General features: G+C 39.3%; 1 protein-coding gene across 4 annotated transcripts in view; it reads right to left on the bottom strand.

The window, feature by feature from the left end:
• MAP2K5 (mitogen-activated protein kinase kinase 5) overlaps positions 1 to 23,827 on the bottom strand; it is a 292,452-nt gene that overhangs the window by 43,022 nt on the left and 225,603 nt on the right. For all 4 annotated transcript variants that reach the window (XM_043988207.1, XM_043988206.1, XM_043988208.1 and 1 more), the window contains 2 exons: positions 4,422 to 4,483; positions 1,224 to 1,269 (listed from right to left, as the gene is read on the bottom strand). In XM_043988207.1, coding sequence (XP_043844142.1) covers positions 1,224 to 1,269; positions 4,422 to 4,483 — 108 coding nt within the window. The remainder of the gene's footprint in view (positions 1 to 1,223; positions 1,270 to 4,421; positions 4,484 to 23,827) is intronic.

The following is a 23,827-nucleotide window of genomic DNA, read 5'->3' as shown; positions in this document are numbered from 1 at the left end:
CTCTAGAACCTGTTCCAAGTTTTCTCAGATGTGACTAACTGCAAGAATTTTCCAACCATCAAAAGACCAAAAAAAAAAAAAAAAAAGGAAGAAGAAGAAGAAGGAGAAAGAAAAGACAGCCTCACTTTAGGCACCAAATCCATATGGATATAAATTGGTAGGCTTTGGGGTGAACTTTAACTTGAGACTACCCTGAATTCAGACATTTTGCTCCCAGGATAATGTTAAGGAGGTAAGTACCTTCCTAGAGAGCAGTCATGCTGCAAAAGTGAAATAGTGGAGTTTTTACTTTCCTATGGTAACATCTGCATGGGAAAGGAGTTATGGACATTTAATTGTGCTGTTATTGCATTTGATTTTTTTTTAAAGTGCTCATGAGGATGCAATACAAAGAATGAAAAATCACCAGCTGATGTCCTTAAGATAAACCTTTTTAAAAAGACATGCAAGAAAATTAAGGAAAATGACTATGATGGTAGTTCTTCTAAGGTAGGACTGGTGTGTGAAACACTAGAAAAGCATAGGCTGTAATTATTACTTACTAATGTCAGATACTGACATTATTCAAACAGCTTGTGCATTGTCAAATCAACAATCTGCACTAAATAAATGACCATTTGGGAATTGTGGAGAAGTATCTCTGTTCCTCTCACTGCCTGACTAAAAACTGTCATTTGCAATCAAAGGAGGCTGCGTTGGAGCTGAGAACACAGCACTAGAAGCCTCTTTCTAAGGAAAAGACCAAAGATTCCCATTAACTTGATCTTTTGCAGCCAATCTAATTTCATCCTGCACGCATCCAAGAGGAATCCATGCCACGCTCTGCATTTCCTGTAGGATTGCATTAAAAACTTAATACATTGACCACCTCTGTTTTCAATTTTCAGATCTGGAAAGGTTGCAATGACAAAGAATGACCTATATTAAGTTGTAATCCTTGGGCCGGGTAGAGAAAAGGACCTAACTCTGCATTAAGCTTCAGAATGGTACCGTAAAAAACCCCCAAACAAACCTGAAAATAACTAAGGTGTGAGTCTCAAAAACACCCACCCCAATGAGGAAAATAATTTTTCTCTTACTCAAGTTGTGTATGAGGAAATAGGTAAAAATAAAGTGTTGGTTTTTTTTTGGGGGGGAGGGGGTCCATCCCAAGAGAAGGCAGAGTATGCACACATGACAGGAGAGTTCTTAAAATTAACATGACTCAGAGGAAGTACACTTACCATCAAATCCTCGGGTGCTGGCCTTTCTTTTGGCTGCTTCTTCATGCTGGAAATGACAAAAAAGTTTTCATTTAATTTATGTAACTTGCAAAAGTGTTGATCTTTCTATCCTTGCGCCACATTCCCTAGGATTTAAATATGCTTTTAAAATTTATTGGAGCAGAGATAGAAATATATCAGCTAAAACATCAACCTGTGAACTCTTACTAATTCTAGCCCTTCAAAATTGTACTTTCTTGTGAAAGACTGGGTCGCAATTGCTGAGCACTAAATGAGTCAGAGGAACAAGGGTGATTTTTCCAGGGTCGTCCTTGAAGTAGAGGTAAGGAATGAATTAAAACTCATCCTGGTTTTTCTGCCAGCATGAAAAAGAAAGCAAGATGCTATCCCTGACTCGGGAATCTGTTCCCATTTTAGATGTGAGGAACAATTGTCTTCCTTTTAAAATTGGAACAAAACAGTAAGACAAGGGACAGGATCATCAAGTCAAATGAGACAACATCTCATTTCTTCATTATGGCTTAGCTTGACAAGTCATCTGTAAAAGGGGTCAGAAATCCAGAAAACACCACAGAATTACAAATGGGTTATTACACATTACACATTGTTCCCAGTTTCATTTATTTTGGCTCCAATGTAAGTTGATAATTCATTAAACAGCTGTTGGAAAGCTAAGTTTGTTTAAGCAGCTTAAAGGGATCAAATTTCTCACCCAAATATTCCTTGTCTTTCCAAGCAATAGGTATAATTAGTAGCTGTAGACTGCTTAGCTGCATGATGAAATACTAATACAAGGTAGTGAGGTGACCATCGGTAGCTGTCTGACATGGGAGTGGATGATCATCTCTTCTCCTCTCCTTCTGTCTCTTACCCAAACACTGATGTATTTCTAGGATAAGGTAACCAAAAGAGTCTCAGACTTTTCTCACCTGGCTGGGCTAAACTGACTCTGAATACTCCTTTATTTTAGGCAATCCCTAACAAGTAAGAAAGCCCTTATTATATAATCCGCTGCATTGGCTGACAGTATTTTTTTTTTTTACAGAGAGATTTAATGATCATATGGTAAACAAGAACCATAGTTATGAACCATTAATGACATCGAGGACAATTTGCCTTCCCTATAAATAACCATATGCACCTCTCAAATAATGCATCCATTAGCAAGTAATTCAAGCTGTCTCACTAGTAGGGTTGGTAACAGTCCTAATCTGACATTCCAAAGGAGCTGTATCTCTTGGGAAAACAAGGCTATTACCCACTATCATTTATGTTTCAGCTTGACATCTGTGGAAATTTCAGCACAGGTTATCCCTCCCTCTGTCTCCATAAAAGTTTTATACAACAGCTGATTAATTTTTTGGATACGATGAAGACTCGGCCCAAACCCTCCCCAATCCTTCCCACCCCACCTGCCCCCATCAGTTAGTCATGCCACACAGTTTGCTAAGCCTCAGAGCAATGCTGCAAAGTCAATGTTTCCCCCCAAATGGGTGATTCCCCAAAGCAAGTATTCAGTATCTTAGACAGCATGTGAGTCTGTCTGATAGCTTGTTTTTTTCAATTTGACCATGTTAAAATGGGAATAACCATGAGGTGGTGATGGGCTTTAAAAAAATGTTAGGTATTCATTATATAGAATATTAAATGGCATGGATATGTCTTTTTATTAATGAACTTTAAAATAGCTTAGATATAGTATGACTTAAACCAATATGGCGGTTCAGTTAGGCATGTGTGACAATGAAAATGTTTTTGTAATAAAAACAGCTTTTAAAAACCACAAAATATCTTATAGATGTTTTAAATAAATAAAAGCAATGTCTATAAACTTCAAAAAGCATGAAAAAATACCTTCCTTTTATCTATAAAGGTTTTCCTATGGAATATAAACTGTATGGTGCATTTTTATTAAGAGGTAACATATTATACTTAGTCAAAAAGGTGATAAAGTCTGACATTTATATTAAGGAATATTTCTTGTTTTCAATTCAGCATAATCACCAAATGGATCATTTTCAATTTTTTCCCCTTTTTTATGCCCCCCCGGAAACACTTGTATAAGGACTGTTCTTCACATTAGTTCACCACATTGCACACAAAATGTCTTTTGGCAGGACACCCCTGTTCACATTCCCTTGATAAACACAACTACGGCTGGCAGATCCTTGTGGGAGCTGATGAGGGAGGGCAGCCAGTAAAGGAGTTAGCAGAGTATGGGAGTGGGGTGGACCTCTTGTTTGGACCAGTTTCCAATTTGCACTGTCTCCTTACTGTGGGATTCTGACTCCTGCACTACCCACTCTTTCTGCTCTTTTCCTCTGGAGGCTGTGGTCATCCCTTGGCTCTCTTTGTGAAATAGCTGGAGGGAAGCTAACAGTCCAGCAAGGACCTCCAAGAGAACATCTGGCTTAAAGATACATCAGAGGAGTCAGTGATAGTCAATCGATCCTGAAGGAAGATGTGGGGAAGGTTAAGGAGGTGAGAGAGTCTTATTCTTTTGGAAGGGGAAAGATAGAATGGAAAGGGGGCCTGTAGAAAAAATGGCTCAAGTTTCTTTATCTGTAAAATGAGGGGGCTGGACTAGAAGGGTTCTCAGGTTCCTTTTAGTTCTCAAAATGCTATGATTCTCTTTGATTATCAAAAGGTTAAAGAGACCCAACCAAGCCATGTACTCTTTTCAAAACCAAGTCATTAAAGTGGCCTTCCCAGAATAGTGTATTAAAAATAGAGCCAAATAATTGACTGAATAGTCAATGAATTCATAAACTGTGCTGCTTACCTTAAGTGAAAGACAGGTTTATGGGGAACATGAGAGCACATTAATAATAAAGATCAGCTTCACATTTTCACCCAAAAGGTAACATAAAATTATGTGTGTGGTTTTAAAACACACACACACACACACACACACACACACACACGCACAGCATCAGTGTTCATGAAAGTAGCCTGACTCTCAGCAGTTTATTAAAACAGGAGAAAACCCTCTGAAGTACGTTTAGGACCCTTTGTGTAAATAACGTTTACATAATTTAAACAATTTCTTCAGCTTTGCTGCCCCATCTGCCCAAGGCCCCAAAGTCCCTCCTGTCTCAGAAAGGAAGCAGGGAGAGCCATAAGGTCTCACGGAGCCGCAGAGTTAATGGCATGTATCATTTACATGGAGGGCATGGCATGTTTGCAAACTGAGCTCACCACTGAGTGATGAAGTGTACAAATGGTTCGGAGAACTCTCCAACCGGAAGGACTGGCGAATCCTGGGATGGAGAAGAAAACAAAACAAAACACCAAGTCACAAAAAGTCAGGGCAATTTTTCTTTCCTCCTTTTATTTCCTCCCTTACCCCCCAAAATTAAAAAAGATATCACAAGGACAAATAGCTTGCCCCCCCCCCAAAAAAAACCCCAAAACCCAAAACCACACTATTCAATTAAAAAGACAGTTTACACAGTACTCAACATGTTTGTATAAAGATGCCAAATTTAAGGCACCACACTTTATACAATGGTGAGAAACATGAGGGAAGATGGGGAGGGAGGTGAAAAAAGGACAATGATAGCCACAGGGTAGGAAAGAAGGTAGGGAAAGTGTAAATGAGAAATTAATGATTATTTAAGTAACACACAAATGGTCTTGTAATTAACAAAGAGCTGTGAAATTATTCTTGTGTTGACCTTTGTTTCTTTTACTGGATTTGCTATTTATTTACACTTTTCTTTTTATTTACATTTATTTATGTTTTAACCTACTTATCCACTTAGTCAAATCCTCAATCGTTTGGGTTAGATTTTCTCCCACAGTCACACCAAATATCTGTCTTTCCCCTCAAAGGAAATTCAGTTCATTTGCAACCGGCCCGGTCCATTTCCCCCCCCCCCCCCAACCCGTTTTCCGGGAGCAAGTGAATTAAAGACACAAAGAGAAATCCACCACTCGGCCACAAAAGAAAGCTAATAACAAACAAACACACAAACCCAAACCCAAACCATAAAGCCAAACGAAACACCCCACAAAACAAAACCCCAGAGCACAAAACAAACCCAAGCGATGAGGAAGCAGCAAAACAAAAAACCCCAACCGAGGGAGCAAACCCCATTACCATCTGCAAAAGAGGGCTTTAAGAATTTAGGAGTTTTTCCAAGAATGACAGAGAACTCCACTGTGTTTATAGTGTAACAGCTCAGGATGTAATGAAATTACACTGCAGAGTACTTTAAGAGTCATCTCATTAGACCTACAGTTGGAACAAGAGAGCCACATAAAATAGGCAGCTCCAAATGACTCCATTCTCATCTATTCTCATTTGCTATTAAAAATACCTTTCGGCGGCGTTTTTCCTCCCTGACATCCCTCCACAAAGTACCCTGCAAAGTATGATACATGCACCTATTTAAATTAACAAAGGAATGACTTATTTTAATCTCACTGTGCTTTGGAGTGCTTTGGCCATTTGGATGAGCAATATATCATTACATACAACCTTCCAGCGCTGCAGGCAAGAAACTCAGAGCGTGTAGCATTTGGTGGGAGCCAAACAATTTCTCTCGCACACAACTGTGTCAAATGCATGCATGGATTCATTATTGAGAACGCGAGGAAATAGCTTTGATGTCGTGGAAAAAAGAAGATGATAAAAGCACCTCTACAATATGTGTGTCATTATCAATGGCGGCAGATAGATACAATTGCAGAGCCTCCTACGTGATTAGTAAATATACATATCATTGCTGTGGCCAATTATCAGAAAAATGAGATCGGTAATTACAAGGCAGAAAATTAACCAGAACTCTTATTAAGGCTTTGTTTCCAATTCAAACAATTGGAAACTGTTGGAAAATACAATTAGATCAAAAGTAAGTGAGGAGTCAAAGCGACCAAAATCACGTTGGGATTTTCAAAGAGGTTTTTTTTTTTTTAAATGGGGAAAAAATACGTGTATGTAAAGTGTTTTGCATCCCGTGAAGGTCTATTCTCTTTAAATTCATCCATTTCACTTGGGGAGGGCAAGGTTACCATTTCTAAACTTAAACATGAGGTCAACATGAAGACATCCACAAGGGAGGGGAAACAAAGGGAAATGGGAACTAGATAAAATCTGGGTAAGTTTTGAATCTAGAAACCCAGGAAACACTGTGGCCTGCCACAAAAACGACAATAACGATGATGATGATGATGATAAACAGGGCACCCACCAGCATGACAAGGCCTCAAAAAGGGACTATAAAATGGTCACAGAAGCCATAGCGACTTGAGTCACAAAAATGAAGTGTGGGATCAAATTTCTGCCCGGGCCTCTTTTAGGAAGGCTGTATTTATCACCAAGTCTGGGAGATGCTATACAAGGCCTAGTTCAAGAGATGACATTTCATTGCTTCAAAAAACCATTAATAAAAAGACAGTTCAAAGTCAGGGTGTAAGAATTTATAGACTCTGCTTTGTCAGAAAGATTCTCTCTCAAGTTATTCCTTTGCTGATTTCTGAGTGTTGTTGGTTTTAGGTAGAGTGGAGGCAGTAATAGAGAAGAGTGAAAGCCAAATGATATGTTTAGGCAAATAGGAGATCACCTCTTTAAAGTCTCTGAATATTTACATAGACTGTTAAAATTCTGGTGTGGCATTCCATAAAGATTCCGGCATAAAATGTAATGCTAATTCCGGCCTCATTTCAAAGTATGATACCAAGACTAAATTAATGAATTATAGAGTAGCCAACTTGATGAAGATGTCATTTTAACACGGATGAGAAACAAAACAAGCAAATCTGACATCTTTGCATGGGTAGTTAATTTTATTTAAGACCTGATATTGTAGCCCGTTAAGTTGCACATAATATAAAACTCAGGAACACTGGGTGGTGCACATGAATAATTTATTTTGCTTTTGAAAATTCCAAACCAAGTCACTTCCCAGAACCACAGTGAGTAGATTCTCATCCCAGCTGGGCCTAGAATGAATCTCACTAATCAAATCACTCACTAAAGGCATGGGGGCCAGATTATAATCTCAAACAAACACAAGTATTCTTTTTCTTTTTAAAGTCTATGCCTCCAACACACATACCTCTTAGGCAATTTTTGAAGATTCAATGACTCATCAGGGATCAGACTTAGACACACAAAGGCAGGCAATAAGGGAACAGCCAGAAAAGCACCCATCTCAGAAGAACATGGGCTCTTTACCTTAGGTGAAAAATTGGTCCAGTGATATGATGGGAAAGTAAATCAACAAGCTTGATGGACCTCAGGCTGGAGGGTTTTAAAGTATCCACATCCCTTTCCTTGAGTCAGACTACAAATATTTTTAGGCCAAGATGAGAAAGACTGACAACAAGCTGCAGAAAATTTCACAAATTTGAATTGCAATAGAGCAGAGGAAATATGCAGGTGTAGGTTAAAATTAGCTAAGGGAAAGGGGGGGGGCCCTCCAATCAACCCAACCCTATGGGCACAAGACTATAAAAATGGTACAATAAAATCATGCCACTGAAGTGCAGAGAAATAAAAGAAGTATTCACTGGCTCTGTTGGCTTGTCAAATTTTTCTTTGCTTCCTTTTTAATAGGGTCCTTTAAGAAATACATAAAAAAATACAAACACATTGAGGAAGTAGCCATACCTTAATAACTCACAATAGCTAGAACAGACCTTAAATTGTTAATAAAAGCCATTCTCCTTAAAACCTAGATGGCATATTTCACCCCTAGAGACATTTAAAAAATCTTTTTCTCTTGTTGAACTTCTAAAAAGAGCTACAGAATGAAAAAAAATGGACACAACCTTAACCAAAAGCTTTAACCTAAGACGCTGGTCCCCAGTCAACTTTAGATCCCCACCAAGGCAACATCCAGCTGGATCTTGTTATCGAGGAGGCTATTGCTTTATCAAAACGGCTGCTATAAAATATTTCAGTAAGCAATTCTGGACATCAAGGAGGACAGCATTTTGTGTCTCACAAGCTTCCACAACTCCTTGGTCAGCCTGATTCGCCACACAACTGGAACGTGTTTGTGCCGCCACAGTACAGAGAAGGGCAACAGGGAAAAAAAAAGTTTGAGTGATGCCTTTGCCTTGTGAATAATGAACAGTTCAGGAAGGTCAACCCATTACAACTGAAACCGTTTAATTATTAATTATGCACAATCTATGAGCAAAGGACAAGTTCAGAATGTTTAATGTGTGGTAACTCCAACTGGACTCTCTCTGGGCATTCTGTTATTAGCACTTGTCAGCAAGGTGCTCAGGCATAAAGAAAAAGGCATGGTAGCAGAAAATCTTGTGTGTGTGTGTGTGTGTGTGTGTATACTAGGTGGGGTGGGGGCTGGTCAGGAGGAGGTGAAACTCCAAACACAGCTGCTACTATTTAATTTACAGGGTAAACTGGCTGAGGCACAACTTACAGACTTTGAGATCAGGCAGGTAAGCTGGAAGAAGCAAATGAGGAAGAGGGGAATGAGAGAGGTGCTCTTTAAATCACTTATCTGGAAGGGAGTTTATTCTAAAAACCATATCATTTACTTAAGCCAAACGATTTCTCTGCTGTGGAGGTGTGCATGCATGTATTCCCCTCCCTCTCTCCACCCTGTAATTGTAATAAAGTAAAGCAGAGTGCAACTTTTGGCAAGCTTAGGAGTCAGGAGGTAGATTGCTAGCTCTAGTTTTATCTTGCTGTGTAATTTTGAGAAATCCATCAAACCTCTCTGAGCCTCAGTTTCCTTATAATCTTTTAAAAATCCACCTCCAAACTGCACGAATGTATGTGAAAGCAGACTTAAGTGTTATATAAAATGTAAGGGACTATTCTCTGACACTTGAATGAAGATCAGAGCCCAAAGGAACTGTTTTGTATAAATGGAAGACATGAAAAACCAGAAAAAGTTAAAGGGTTTTAGTTTTAGTTGTCCACTCCAAGAGCCTTTATTAAGTACCTACTATGTGCCAAGGAATAACATTTGTATTGCTGGTGGTTTTTTTGGGCTGTAATGCCTAATGGTAGATTCTTTTATCTGAAATACTAAGGAAGAGATGGATCTCCAAGTGCGATGGGGGATTCTGTGGCAACAGGGGCTTTTTATCATTCTAGAATAGTGATTCTCTCCATTTACAACGTGGGTGGCATGGAGCACAGAGGAATGCTAATGCCATTTTATCCTCAAGGTACAAGGACCAGCCCTTAATCTCAAATGTACCTCTTACCACAGAATCATAGATGTATATAGCCAGAAAGCCCCTCAGAGACCTCATCCAACCCTGTCACTTTAGTGTGGTTAAGTCACTTGCCCAAGGTCACCAAAATAGGGAGAAGCAGAAGTAGGATTTCAGCCTAGGTCATCGACTCTAGGTTTGGGGATGTCCATGGTATCGTGCTGTCTGGTTTGCAGCTTCCACATCTTACTCCTGGTTCTATCCTCTGGGACCAAGTGGAACAAATCCAATCTCTTTTTAACTTGTCAGTCCTTCTAGCACCTGAAGGTAGCTATCATGTATCTCCCCAGCTCCTCACTCTGGTCTTCCCCTCTCTGGGTTAAATATCTCCCTCCCCCCTTAGATGGTACGAAGGCTATTCCCCTCATCATTCTCTCTGCATCAATGTCCTTCATAAAAAGCAACAACTACTCTAGAGGTGGTCTGACCAGAGCAGGGTACTGCAGGACTACTGTTACCTTCCTCATTCTGGATGCTCTGCCTTCCTTAGTAATGCTGCTTACTGTCATTTTAGCCTTTGAAAAAATAGCTCTGTCAACTGTTGACTCACATTGAGCTCACCATCAAATAATTTTTTTTACTTAGCTTTGCCTTCCCATCATACAGTTGCATGGTTGATTTCTTTTTTGAACCCAAGTGTAGAACTTTACAAACATATCGCTATTAAATTTCATCTCATTATATTTAACTTATCTTCCTAGCCTGTTAAGTTTCTTTCTTTTTTTTTTTTTTTTTGGAGCTAGACTCTGTCATCTAAGGTATTAGCTATCTCTAAAAGCTATGTATCTTTTGTGGATTGGAGAAGCATGCCATCTGTCTTTATGAAAATCACTGATTTAAAAAAAAAAAAGTAGATGTGCACAGGACCAGGAATAGAGCCCCAAGACTCTCCACTAGAGACCTTCTTCCAAGGTGATGCTGATCCATTAATTGTTTAAGTGGAGTCATTCATTCAGTAAGGTATCTACCTAAGAAGATCAAATAAACAAGGTAATTACTAGCTGTGTGACCCTGGGCAAGTCACTTAACCCTCATTGCCCCGAAAAATAAATAAACAAACGAATGAATGAATAAACAAACAAACAAGGTAATTTGTAATCCTAGGAGAATAGGAAAACATTCTAGCTTGTCTGTATCTAGACTGGATTTAAAATCATATATCTGGAAAAAAATTTCCCCACTATTCTTTGCACTCACAATGGGTCATCCAGATGGGTTATTATTTTGGTGATGAAATAATGCATGTCTGACCTTGACTGAAGAAGAGGCCCTACACTAAGTCCTTGCTAGCCACGGCCCATATCTTGTCCCAAAAGTTATTCTTTAGTCCTCAGGTATAGCCAGTGAAAATTACAAACCACAGGCTGATTTTTTTCATGATCAGTACATTCAGAGAACCTTTATAATCAGAGCTCTGGGTTCAGAGAATTACATTTCATGCCATATCAAAGTTTATACAGGGCAAAATCATTATTTGGGCAAGGGAGGTGAGGAAGGAGGAATATGGAAGAGATGATGTATCCGTACAAAGAGTTTAGGATGTGAGTAATGAATAATTGTACAATATATTTATTGCCACAAATCAGTAGGCATAGGTATGTTGCATGTGAAGATGAGTACACTCAAATATCTTGTATACTAAAAAACTGAGCTACTCTTTGAGGTCACAATCTATTTTAAAAACTAAATTAAACAATTTCAAAAGCATTTTGACTACAGGATATATAATGAAATGGTTTAATTCACAGTTTCATCAGTAGGACAGGGTGTGAATGGGGTGAGCTTTGAGTTTAAGAAGGTTTACCAAGGGACATCATCAAGAAAGGAGGCTTTTGACCCACCCCAGTTGGAGATCAGAGAACCATCCTTTACTCATCCTCGTGCACATCAAGCCCTGAGCAGGGAAAGTGAAAGATGATTCAATTTCCACACTGGGTAACCCTATGCTCCAAGTTGCCAGATGTGACAAATTACATGTGTGGGCATTTTGGTGTGAAGTTTTGTCCACTGGGTCTAGGCTGATAGTAGCAGCTCATTTAACTTGTCTCAGGTGGGGCTGGAACTAGGGGCCAAAGGCCTGATTTTAGCCACTGAAACACCCACCTTACCCATAAAACCTTAAATCATAGGAGAACCAGCTGTTAGCCAAGTAAGCATCACTACAAGATGGTATTTTAATACATACACATATATGTGTGTTTGTGTCTGTATATAGATACACATATACACATACAAGTTCAAATGCATCAGTCTCTAGGTAATTTAAATATCAAGATCTCAGTGATTTTCTTCATTTTCTAATGTTAAAAATGCCTCAGAATTAGGGATGGAGAAGATTTAAAAAAAAACAACATCAAATCAACCCTATGTATTCTGCATCATTTTTCAAGATTTCCATTGGTCTTTAAAGATTCTCCAAAGAGGAGCCTAAAGGTTGTGGCTTTTGTAAAATTTTATGAAAAGTCAGCATACAGTAATTGGAAAACAGATTCACTTTCAATTTTAATTTTTAATTGCTTCATTTCTAAAGTAAACAAGTAAATTTTTTTCTTATTATTATTTTTAGTCTCTTGTCATTCACAAGCTACCAGTGCACAGCAATGTGGAACTGTCTGCAAAAACACTACACATACACATTCCTTTTAAATAGCTAGGGCATAGCAGCATGAAGCATACCTGGCTTACACCAAAGGGACTTCATTTGAAAAAATAAAACCAGTTATTGTTCCTCTTTCTCCATATACTCCCGATGCATTTTTATTGCTTTTTCATAAAACACTGCAGCAAATAATCAAGCATGACCACTGACATCCACAAGATTGAGTTTTAGGAACCATTAAATGAGCTCACCCTCATGGGAAACCTCCTGCTCAGGTTGGTCTAAAGGTAATTATTCAGCAATTCCTACCTGTGGTTTTACCTTGTTCCTATATAGTGTCTGAATTTCATACACTGGTAAGGTCAATTTCAGTCTCGGTAAAAGTGTGACTAAACATGGTCTACCCAGGATCTAAATTATTTTGTAAATGTACATACTGACATTTTATGAGTGCCTATGTTTAGAAATGTGAATGAAAACAACACTATCAAAAATAAAACTAGTCAAATCCAAAAGTAAGATATAGGGAGAAAAAAAATCATCTTTTCCAGGTCTCTAAGTGAAAAGGCAAATTCTTTTTTGTTACTAGGGAATGAAAATTTGTCCAAATTTAGACATATAAACCACATCTGCACCTATGAAGTTGGAGAAATTCCGTCACAGGAAACAAATCTGGTATGTCTGTGTCCTGAAAATTCAACAAGCCAGAACTCTGTCAGGTCAGAACTTTGAGATCTCATGGGAAGCCCTGAGTCCATGTCCTCACATACTCTATGTCTTCTTGAACACTCAACTGCTGGTTTAAATAATCATTGCTATTTGGTACCTGAATTGCATATACTTGGAAAAACCCCATTCTAAAACACTACAAAATGTATGAGAACTTGTGATATCAGCTTTGATATTTTTAGGCAAATCAAGGGCTGTGCTCCCAATTCAAAGACAATACATGCCATATGAACATGAGCAAAGAAAATATGATCTGTGGAGGGGTTTTAAGAGCTGGCTGAAGGATGTGCAGCACTGGCTAAAATGACAGTTAACACATGGGGAACAAAGAGAGAAAAACAGAAACATGGAGAGGCAGGAAAGGAAAGAGAAAGAAAAGGAAAATGAGAGAGGAAAAGAGAGTTGAGGGAGGGAGGGAAGGAAGGAGGGGAGAGAGAGAGAGAGAGAGAGAGAGAGAGAGAGAGAGAGAGAGAGAGAGAGAGAGAGAGAGAGAGAGAACATGAATTACATACTGCAAAATGAACAAGTTCAGTTAGAATGTTCATCAGGATTTGGACAATCATAATGCCATCTGCTGTTCTGGACCTCAGAACATCAGGGATCTCCTGGGCCCTACAGCTCCCATTTCCAAAAAGAAGGAAGGAACTCACATACTCCCTGGAATGGTGCCTCCATTCTGGAATAGAGGCAGAACCCTAGCCAACAAGCTTGGAGCCCCCTTTGACAACATTTGCATTGCTTGCATACAGCATTTCTCTTAGTTTAGGGAAAATGAACAGCAAACTCAGAGATGAAAACAACGTCAGTGACTCATCCTGAGCTCCTGGGTAACTGACGTTGGCATCCAACTTCATTTTAGGGTGTGTGAGTCCCATCATAGTGGATTAAATGAGTATTACCCTACAGCTGGATAAGACTTCACAATAGGGCAACACATGTTAAATGACAGAAGCCAAGACTGGCCCCACCAGGCAACTGCCCATTCACAGAATGCTATTCACAAACCTCTACCACTAAGAAATTAACTCATTAATAATACATCAGACTTCATGGACAATTAAATGAACACTACTTCTTCTATGACCACCTAGGATTTGGAATTTTTGCTGTTAAAGTTCTATTCTAATTAATCTAGTAGATCAAAATAATTTTCTTTGAATTTATCCAGTGCCATTGGGAAAAATAGAAATATGGCATATTTCAGAATTTTAAAAAACATCTGATTTTAGACTACCATGTACTTCAAAAAGTCAGTTTTCCTAATTGATATATTTTATTTCTATATGCTTTAAAATATCAGCAAAATCACTTCTTTTGGCTCATTTCTTTGGTAACATTTTAATTTTTGCTGAATTCTTTCTCCTCCCCCTCCCATCAACTCATAAATATGAATTAAATATAATTATAAATGAACAGAACATTAACTTTTGGATTACTGCTGTGTTTTGGTAGAATGTTAATGTTGTTTCTAAAGAAACAGTTATTACCAAAAGAAAAAGTAATTACTAAAGGAATCATGGCCTTCATGGTAACCTATTTTGAATCTTCAACTAAACTATCATAAATAGACTGGACTTTTCAAAGGCAGCACTGGATTTTTAAAGCATGCATCTTTTTATTCATTCATTCATCCATTTATTTATTTATTTATTCATTTATTTATTTATTTGTGGGGCAATGGGGGTTAAGTGACTTGCCCAGGGTCACACAATTAGTAAGAGTCAAGTGTCTGATGCCAAATTTGAACTCAGGTCCTCCTAAATCCAGGGCCGGTGCTTTATCTACTGCCCCACCTAGCTGTCCCTAAAGCATGCATCTTATGAAAAAGTGGATGCTCAGTTTTTGTTTTCTCCAATTATATATTCCCAACACTATGAAAAAGGTGGAGAAGTGAGTGACCATAAGGCCAAGTGGCTAGAGAGCCCACCTTGGTATTGGGAAGCCCCAACTTCAAGTTTGAATTCTGTGACCTCCTGGGCTGTGATAATGGACTCAGTGCACCAGGCAACTGTCTAAAACCATCATAAGTCAAATAGGAGTCATAGAACAGCATCAGAGAGGGAGTTTCCATGCTGGGGAACGCCTAATACTGATAAAACCACACTTCTGGACCAAACAAAGACAAGACAAAATACTATGACATACTGGTCGGGTTAACAGAACCTTCAGAGTATAATACAACTCTTTTTAATCTCAGCTATTTGAATCCTTTAAGTTTCTACTGCAACTTCTGCAAGTTATAAAATCCTTAAATACTACATAAAAATAGAAGTAGGTAATTTATACTTAGCATGGTTGGGAGCTCTTGGCCTACAGGAATTACCTGTCAACTATCTGCCTTTCTGTTCTAAAAGAGAAGAAACTGGGGGCAGCTAGGTGGCACAGTGGATAGAGCACCGGCCCTGGATTCAGGAGAACCTGAGTTCAAATCCGGCCTCAGACCCTTGACACTTACTAGCTGTGTGACCCTGGGCAAGTCACTTAACGCCAATTTTCTCACCAAAAAAAAAAAAAAAAGAGAGAGAGAGAGAGAGAGAAGAAACCAAGACCAAAAACGTCAGTTGTTTATGATGCTCTGGGTAGCCTAGGCAGGGAAAAGTAGAGAGGAGAACTCCAATGAGAAGAAAAGCTCTTCATTTATTAGGTTTCCTTTGAATCCACCTGCCTCTTTACTTTCCCAAAGTTCAAAGCACAAATCTCTCTAACCAAAGAACAGATGTGATTCCTGGCAGAATGAGCTAACACGAGTGTCAATGTTCTTAGGGGGCACCTTTTCACTTCCATGCCATGTTTATCTAAGAGCATTGGGAAATAAAGTGTCACATATTGCAACAGTCTAGATAACAGCAACTTTACCTCCTCATGTACTTTGTATTGGTCTTCCTTTGTATCCCAGCACTTAGCATAGTACCTGGAACATATTTTGTTGTTCAGTCATTTCAGTTGTATCTGACTCTTCATGGCCCCATTTTCAGGGGTTTTTGTTGGCAAGAATACTGGAGTGGTTTGCCATTTCCTTCTCTAGCTTATATTACTGATAAGGAAACCAAGGCAAACTGGGTTAAATATGAGGCCATATTTAAGCTAATTTTATTTTAACCATTTTAATAGGAATCCTTTTAAAGCACATTGCATACTTCACACCATTCTTTTTTTTCCCTTTTTTTTTAGTGAGGCAATTGGGGTTAAGTGACTTGCCCAGGGTCACACAGCTAGTAAGTGTTAAGTGTCTGAGGCTGGATTCGAACCCAGGTATCCCCGACTCCAGGGCCAGTGCTCCATCCACTGTGCCACCCAGCTGCCCCAACTTCATACCATTCTTAACCATAATGAACAGAAGTTCCTTATTGATGCCTAAGAATGATCATAACGAATAGTACATATTTATGGTACAATTATATCTTTAGGATTACAGAAGTCTGAAAACTGCATGTACCTTCACTAAATGGCCCCACAATATTAAGTCTTTTCAGTTCTTGGGGGTGCTTTTTGTAGCTTTTTAAATCTCCCTTCTTGCTGTCAGCATGCCAGTCTCTAGCAAGCTAATTGCCCTTCTCCTAGCCAAGTAAGTATTTCTTATCTACTGTAGACTAGGAAATCAAATAACTAAGCTTGATAGTATTATGTTTAAGCTTCGAGCAAGGACTGGAGTAGCTCTTCTATAAATAAAGTATGTAGATTTGAGGATCTTTAGGTTTGGCTATAAAGAATCCTTTTTTTATTTTGGTTTTCAATTGTTATAGATATTTGGAGAGATCATATGATTGCCAAATAAGTGAAGGATATTATACCATAGGGCTTTTTTTTTTTAACATAAGGGAATCCAATCTATGAAAAGTGAAGAGAACTTTTCTTTGAATAATTTTGAAACCAGTACAAGTGTTGCAACTAGCTATGGTAATGCCAACCCTTAATGGGTATGTCCAGCTTTAAAAAACAGAAGAAAGGACAAGCTTAACCAACTGAAAAGGCAAAGTGGGGCCACTATTTATATTATAAAAGGGTTTTTGTATTTACAAAAGAATTCATCTCAAAATTGTTTTAAGCCCCACAAACTATGTGTCGTTTAAAGCTCATAGACAAAAGAACTTGGAGACAATCATGGTTGTACATAAATTTAAGGAAGACATCTGATTACACAAAGTGAAGTACATCTGTATTTTAAGTTACATTATTAACAAATATTAATGTAATCTGTTAGCTTTAAGCAAACAGCTTCCTTTCTATTTTTCTCTGCTCTTCTTCAATCCTATGTTAATTCTTCTTAAAATGAATTTTATTGATATTTTTGGTTTTATATTGCCAATATTTCTTCCAGTATCCTTCTGGATTAATTCTTAAATATGAGTCAACAAATAAAAATATTATAAGGAAACAAGCAGTGTTAGAGACGGGCAGTTTCCAAAAGACAAACAGGTTGTGCTCTGAAAGTTCATTTGTAAATTAGATGTTTGGAAATTGAAACATTTTTTCCTATAAAAATATTGGTTAGGTTCCTAGGTTAATCCACTGAAGCTGGAGTAGATGTGAGGCAGGAACAGGAAGATCAATATTCAATGGCTGAGGTAGGTGAGAAGGGGAAGATGCCAATGTGGCCCACAGCCCAAAGAAGTAGAGGGGGAGGAAAAAGGGAGGGGAAGTAAGAGTAGGGGAGAGGGCATTGATGGTGAGCCAGGCACCTAACTGGCCCCCAGTTAATTCAATTCCATTCAATAAAGCATTTATTTAACAGCAATTAGATGCAAGGTGCTATGTTAGAAGCTGGGGATACAAAGATAGTTCACTAAAAGTAGTTCACATTCTGCTGGAGCACACAAATGATCATTTGAGAAGAGAAAGAGCACTAAAGCTAAGGATTCTAAGATGCAGGGCAGAGGAGGAAGGATGTCCCAAGCCTGAGCTGTAGCTGTAGAAAGGCAGATAGACAGGAGATGGAATCCAGAGGCAAGCTGCTCTGGCTGGATTGGAGTGTGGAATGGGGAATAATGTGAAAAAAATCTGGAAAGAGGTGAGGCTAGACTGGGAAGAGCTTTAAAAGCTGAGCAGAGGAGAATGCATTTAATCCTCAAAGTGACAGAGCCAATGAAGGCTCTTGAGTTGGGGAGGGTTGGACTTAATTTTGACGAAGATTCTTCTGACAGCTGGAAGATGGATTTGAGAGGGGAGAGCCTAGAAGTAAAGAGTCCAAATAGGAGGCTCCTTAACCCAGTAAATATTTAATAAGTGCCTCCCATGTAAAGGGTGGTGTGACAGGCAGGCATTGGGAGTTGCAAAAACCAAAATGAAGTAGTCTTTACTCTCAAGGAGTTTACATTCTACTGGGTGGTGGTGATATAGAACATGTATTTTTAGAAGCCAATACAAAATAATTTTAAGAGGGAGAAAATACATTGTAACTGTGCTCATCAGGAACTGCCCAAAGGAGAGAGAGCACCTGAACTGAGACCCACTAGAGAGTTGAGAAGACTACAAGGCAGAAATATTGAAGGGGGCATTACAATAGTCCAAGGAAGAGGTGATAAGGGCCTGAACAAGGCTAGTGGTTGTGGGAGTAGAGAAAAGGGGATGGATGCAAGAGATATTGTAGAGGTAGAGGGCCAAAATTTAGTAACTGATTTGGTGAGGGTGATGAGGAACAATAAATTTCTGAGGATAACTGAAATTTCAAACTTGGGTGACTGAGTGGAGCCCTCAACAGAAATAGGGATATTTGGAAGAGGGAATGAAGGGCTTTTTGGGGAATGGATGGGGAGGAAGTGAGATGAGTTCTATTTTACTAGGTTGAGTTTGAGATGCCTATAGGATATTTAGGTGGAAGTGATCAACAGGTAATTAGCAGGTAAAAATGAGCGCTGAAATAGGCAACAGCTGTGGTCATAGAATCTAGTTCTGATGCAGTAAGAGGTGGTGATGGTAGTTTTTGGAGGGGGAGGGAGTTTGGGAAGGAAGAAGAAAAAGGTAATAAACAGAGGACAAGAGAATGTAACTAAAGACCTTTCAGGATGCTCTAGTGGAATGGTAATAGACAAGAAAGTGGGAGTAAGAAGGTAACAGTTGTTATGGGAAAAGGAAGGAAGAAAGGGAAGTGAAAATAGGAGGGAAGAGGATTCCCTACAGTAGTACTAGTGAAGAAATGTTAGCTTGAAGATATGTAGTGAACGACAGTGTGGTACAGTAGAAAGAGCCCTGAACATGAAGTTACAAGACACAGGCTCAAGTTCCAGCTCCACTACTTAACTATGAGACTATGGGCAAATCACTTAAGAGGGGGAAGGTAACAAACATTTATTAAGTACCAAGTAAGTGTCAGGTACTATGCTAAGCACTTTGTAGACATTATTTCATTTAATTCTCACAAAACACCTGTGAGGTAGGTGTTATCATAATCTCCCATTTAACAGCGGAGAAAACTGAGGCAATGGAAGTTAAGAAGACAGTAGAATAGAGCAGCTACTCTGCTTGCTCACAAGACCTGCTAAAAGGAGTCCTATGCTCTGGGTCACACAGCTAGAATGTCTGTGGCTGAATTTGAACTCAGGTCTTCCTGACCCCAGATACAGTGCTCTCTCAACAGCACCAACTAGCTGCATTTAACCTCACTGAAACTCAGTTTCCTCATTTGCAAAACAGGAGTCTTGCACTAATTTTTGTGGATTAGCTTTGTTGGTTGTTATGAATAAAATGTTTTAGAACTATTATCTATTATTATTTGTATCTAAGGGAGATATTTAAGCCAAGCATGTCAAAGTCAGGGACTGGCTGCATTGGTAGACATACAATTTTAGCATCTGTCATTATGAAATTCTACTTGAGGAAGCCCCAGGCTTTCTGCAAGTTCTTGGGACTTTATCAATTATATTTCATGCATTCGGCTACATATAATTAGGCATATTACAAAGAACCATATTTCTCTTTGTCCATAAAAAGGCATTATCTGTGCATAGAGAAAGAGATTGGGAATAACACCCTAGAAAACTCATTTACAATGAAAGCAACTGCTTGGTTGGTTTTGGAACCTTTCTATTCATTTCAAAAGTGAATGGTTACAAGGCCAGTCCTACCCCAAATGGTGAAGTAGTGAAAGTTTGGCTTTTCACATCCTCTCTTCTCTTCTATCAAAAACTTATCTTAGGGGCAGCTAGGTGGTGCAGTGGATAAAGCACCGGCCCTGGATTCAGGAGTACCTGAATTCAAATCCGGCCTCAGACACTTGACATTTACTAGCTATGTGACCCTGGGCAAGTCACTTAACCCCCATTGCCCCACAAAACACACACACACACACACACACACACACACAAATTATCTTAGTAAAGGACCTGAAAAACATTTACCCTAAGTTGAAAACATCTTAAAACTACGTTACTTGTTTGTTGCTACATCTCTGAAAGGGAGCAAAGGGCCGGGGTGGGGGGGGGCACCAGGGTGAGTCATAAAAGGGTGTTATCTCTGGTAAGGAGAACAGGTGAAAAACAAACATTCATTACACCTATGCCCATTGCTTCCCTGTGCAATGCTTTGCAAACTGACATTGCCAATTGGGGAGCTGCTTTTGTAAACTCTCATCTGCCTCAGGGAGACACCTTGGCCTTCACTCACTGAAGGATCGTCTCCTAGGGAAAATGTCCCTTTTGCTTCCATGGATGGATTCTTTCCTGAATACTGCTTATTTTCTCCTCCAGGATCCCACACTGACTACTCTATTTTAATGGGGGTGGGGATACCTTTAAGAGAAAAGGATTAATTTTTAGCTGTGGAATGTTAGGTGTTGATTAGTTCATGGGGGCACGATTTATTGTGGTGGTGGTGGTGGTGGTTAGGCTTCTCAGCACTCGTACCAAATCATACCCCAAAAAGCAGCTACTCTGCTTGCTCACAAGACCTGCAGGGATTACCAGCTAAAAGGAGTCCCATGCTCAGTAAAGGAAGTCACGATCAGAGAGACAATTCTTTAAATAAAGTAATTTGTGAACAAGACCTAGCTGTGAATGTGAGTACACTATGCCCGTTATCCCAAAGAGTCTGTGATATCAAGGGTCAACATTTCTAAAAAGGTCATCTACTGAGACCCATCTCATGTACCTTAAATTAGCCCTTCTCCTAAAAGACAGAGCTAGGTACACAATCTCTTAAAGAGCAATTCAATTATGTTTCCCTCCTGCTATTTTTATTCCTCCTTGGCCTAGCTCTGTTTGCCCACATAGGTCCCAGAAAGGCAATCTCCATACACCAGAATATTCTATTGTCTTCTTTCTAAGCCCAACCTTAAACTCAACTCCTCTGAAAAGCCTTCCTAGAGAAGGTGAAAAGATAATGAACTCCCAGCCAGAATCATTCACACACACATATGTGCTTATAATAGGAAGCATGGCACAGTACAAAGAAAGCTGGACTCATAGCCAGGATTGTTGTTGTTGTTGTCCGTCCTTTGTTCTCTAAGAGAACCAAGACATTGGGAGGTGATGTCATGACTTTCAGTGAATTGGATTTAAGTGAGGGAGGACTGAGCAAGGTCACCAACCTCATTCTCTCCTCCAGAGCCATCTGGGTCCAGTGGCAAGATATACATCAGGACAGCTGGAGATGCTCCCCCACAGCCAGGAAGACTTGGGTTCAAGTCTCTAACATATACCAGCTATAAGACCTGAGGCAAATCTCTCAATGCCCTAGGCTACTCTCTAAGACTATAAGTTACAAAGAAGATGCCAATCAGTGATGGTGGAGGGTAGAAATTTCTCACCAGGTGCTACTTACTCCAAGGAAACCACTTATCTAATAAAATATAATTCTATTTTTAAATTACATGACCATATAATTTTTACATAGACTCAATGAGTGAATGCATTTTACTATTATACCCAAAGTAGGAAAGAAATGTGAAATTTAGGAATTATTTTTTGAATTTTAAACAAATTATCTAATAGGTTCTGCTTTGATTACAAATCATCAGGGATCACTGATAAAACTACCCTTGTGTTTCACAAAACCACATAATGTAGCAAGCACAATTAGCATTTTCCTATGAAAATATTTCCTATCAAGGTATAAAACAAGACTCAAATAAACAGATACATAGCTTGTGGAATGGAGGACTAACCAACTAAACAGGAGACTAATTAATTTGCTAATTTTTCTTTTTTGCCATGGGCATTCACCTTAAGCCATAATGTATCTGGTGCGTGTATGCACACACACACATACACACACACAATATACCACTCATGGTTGGCAACATCTTGACAATATCAACTATCTGTCATGAAATGCTGTGAATCCCAAAATAAGTAAAATCTTCCAAGGCCTATGAAATTCATGTTTTCATATGTACTTGTTATCTTCCCCATTGGAATGTAAGCTCCTGGTGAACAGGAACTGTTTTCATTCTTTGTACTTGCATTCCCAGTGCCTGGTAATACTAATCAGCATTTATAGAGCACTTTGAATTTTGCAGAAAGCCTTACAAATATTATCTCATTTTGTATTCACAACAACCTTGGGAGGTAGGGACTATTATTATTCCCATTTTACAGATGAGGAAACTGAGGCAGAGAGAAGTCAGAAGACTTGCCTAGGGTCAGACATGTGGTGTCTGAGGCCATTCCTGAACTCAGGTCTTCCTGTCTCCAGGTCCAGTATTCTATCCACTGTGCCATCTAGCCTGTAGTAGATGCTTAAATAAATATCTGTTGAGTGATGGATTGTATCATGCCCTCTATTCCACAGGAGAGGCTGGAGGCATCTACTCCTTTCTTAGGCATATATCCTGACATAATTTTTCATATTCTGCTCTATTATTTGGATTCTCCTGGCAACCCTCAATTATGTTCTAGATTGCAGTCAGGGAGTGGGGAATCTGTGGACAGAAAATTAGAAAGTTGGGGCATTAGGCACCCACCTACAGGGATGAGAATTGACAGAGGATGGGAAAGAGACAGACCCAAGGGAAGAGATTAAGCAAACAATAACAAGACCAACACAGCAGTCTGGAGCCATTTAGTATAGGGGCAAATAGCCCCACACACCTCAATAGTTCCTGAGGGCATCACTAAATGGGGAGATAGAAAAACTGCCAACTAGAACAGCTGGGGAGATTCAATTAAATAAAAAGCTAAGCTTTAGACATCTGAAGAGTCCCTGCATTACTATGTGAAAGCATAATATAATAATTGATGTTTACGATGATTACTGAGTTATAAAAGGTTAAATTACATTCAGTATCCTTTGTTTATCATGGCAGGGACATGTGTGCCACACTTTTAGTTATCTGGAAAAGTTAACTATGGACAATATCGGATTCCCCAAAGGTGATGGCTAATAATAAAAAAAATGATGACGATGATAAGAATAGCTCATATTTATCCCAGCATTTCACAGAACAGTCATGATTTCCCTCCTTGGCCCTCGGATGAAGTTACCAAGTGTTACATTGTATCACACTTACCGACATACACTGTTTAAGTCATGCCACCCTATTAGATGTCGAATTTCATGAGGAAAAGGGCTGAATTTTCACCGGCTGCACCCCATGCTTACAACACTCTCCTTTCTCTCTACTTCCTTGCCTCCCTAAAGTCTCTCTTAAAATCCCACCTTCTACAAGAAGCCTTTCCTGGTCCTTTATTTTTTCCCTCCAGGCAATAAGGGTTAAGTGACTTGCCCAGGGTGACATCTAGTAAGTGTCAAGTGTCTGAAGCCAGATTTGAACTCAGGACCTCCTGAATCCAGGACTGGTGCTTTCTCCACTGTGCCACCTGGCTGACCCTTTCCTGGTCCTCCTTCATGCTAGTGCCTCCTCTCTGAGATTATGGCCCGCTTATCACGTGCACGCGCGCGCGTGTGTGTGTGTGTGTGTGTGTGTGTGTGTGTGTGAGATATGTTCACATGTTCTCTTCCTCATTAGACTGTGAGCTTCCTGAGGGCAGGGAATGTTATTTCCCTTTCTTTGCATCTCCAGCACTTAGTACAGTGCCTGGTACATAACAGGGCACAATAGGCATTTGTTTGTTGACTGACTGACTGTATCTTTACGGTGCGACCACCACACTATTCACTAGTAGATTCGGAATATTGTCTA

The sequence above is a fragment of the Dromiciops gliroides genome, chromosome 2, assembly GCF_019393635.1.
Source record: "Dromiciops gliroides isolate mDroGli1 chromosome 2, mDroGli1.pri, whole genome shotgun sequence".
In the NCBI taxonomy this organism is placed as follows: domain Eukaryota; kingdom Metazoa; phylum Chordata; class Mammalia; order Microbiotheria; family Microbiotheriidae; genus Dromiciops; species Dromiciops gliroides.
This window is presented reverse-complemented; position numbering and strand designations above follow the sequence as displayed.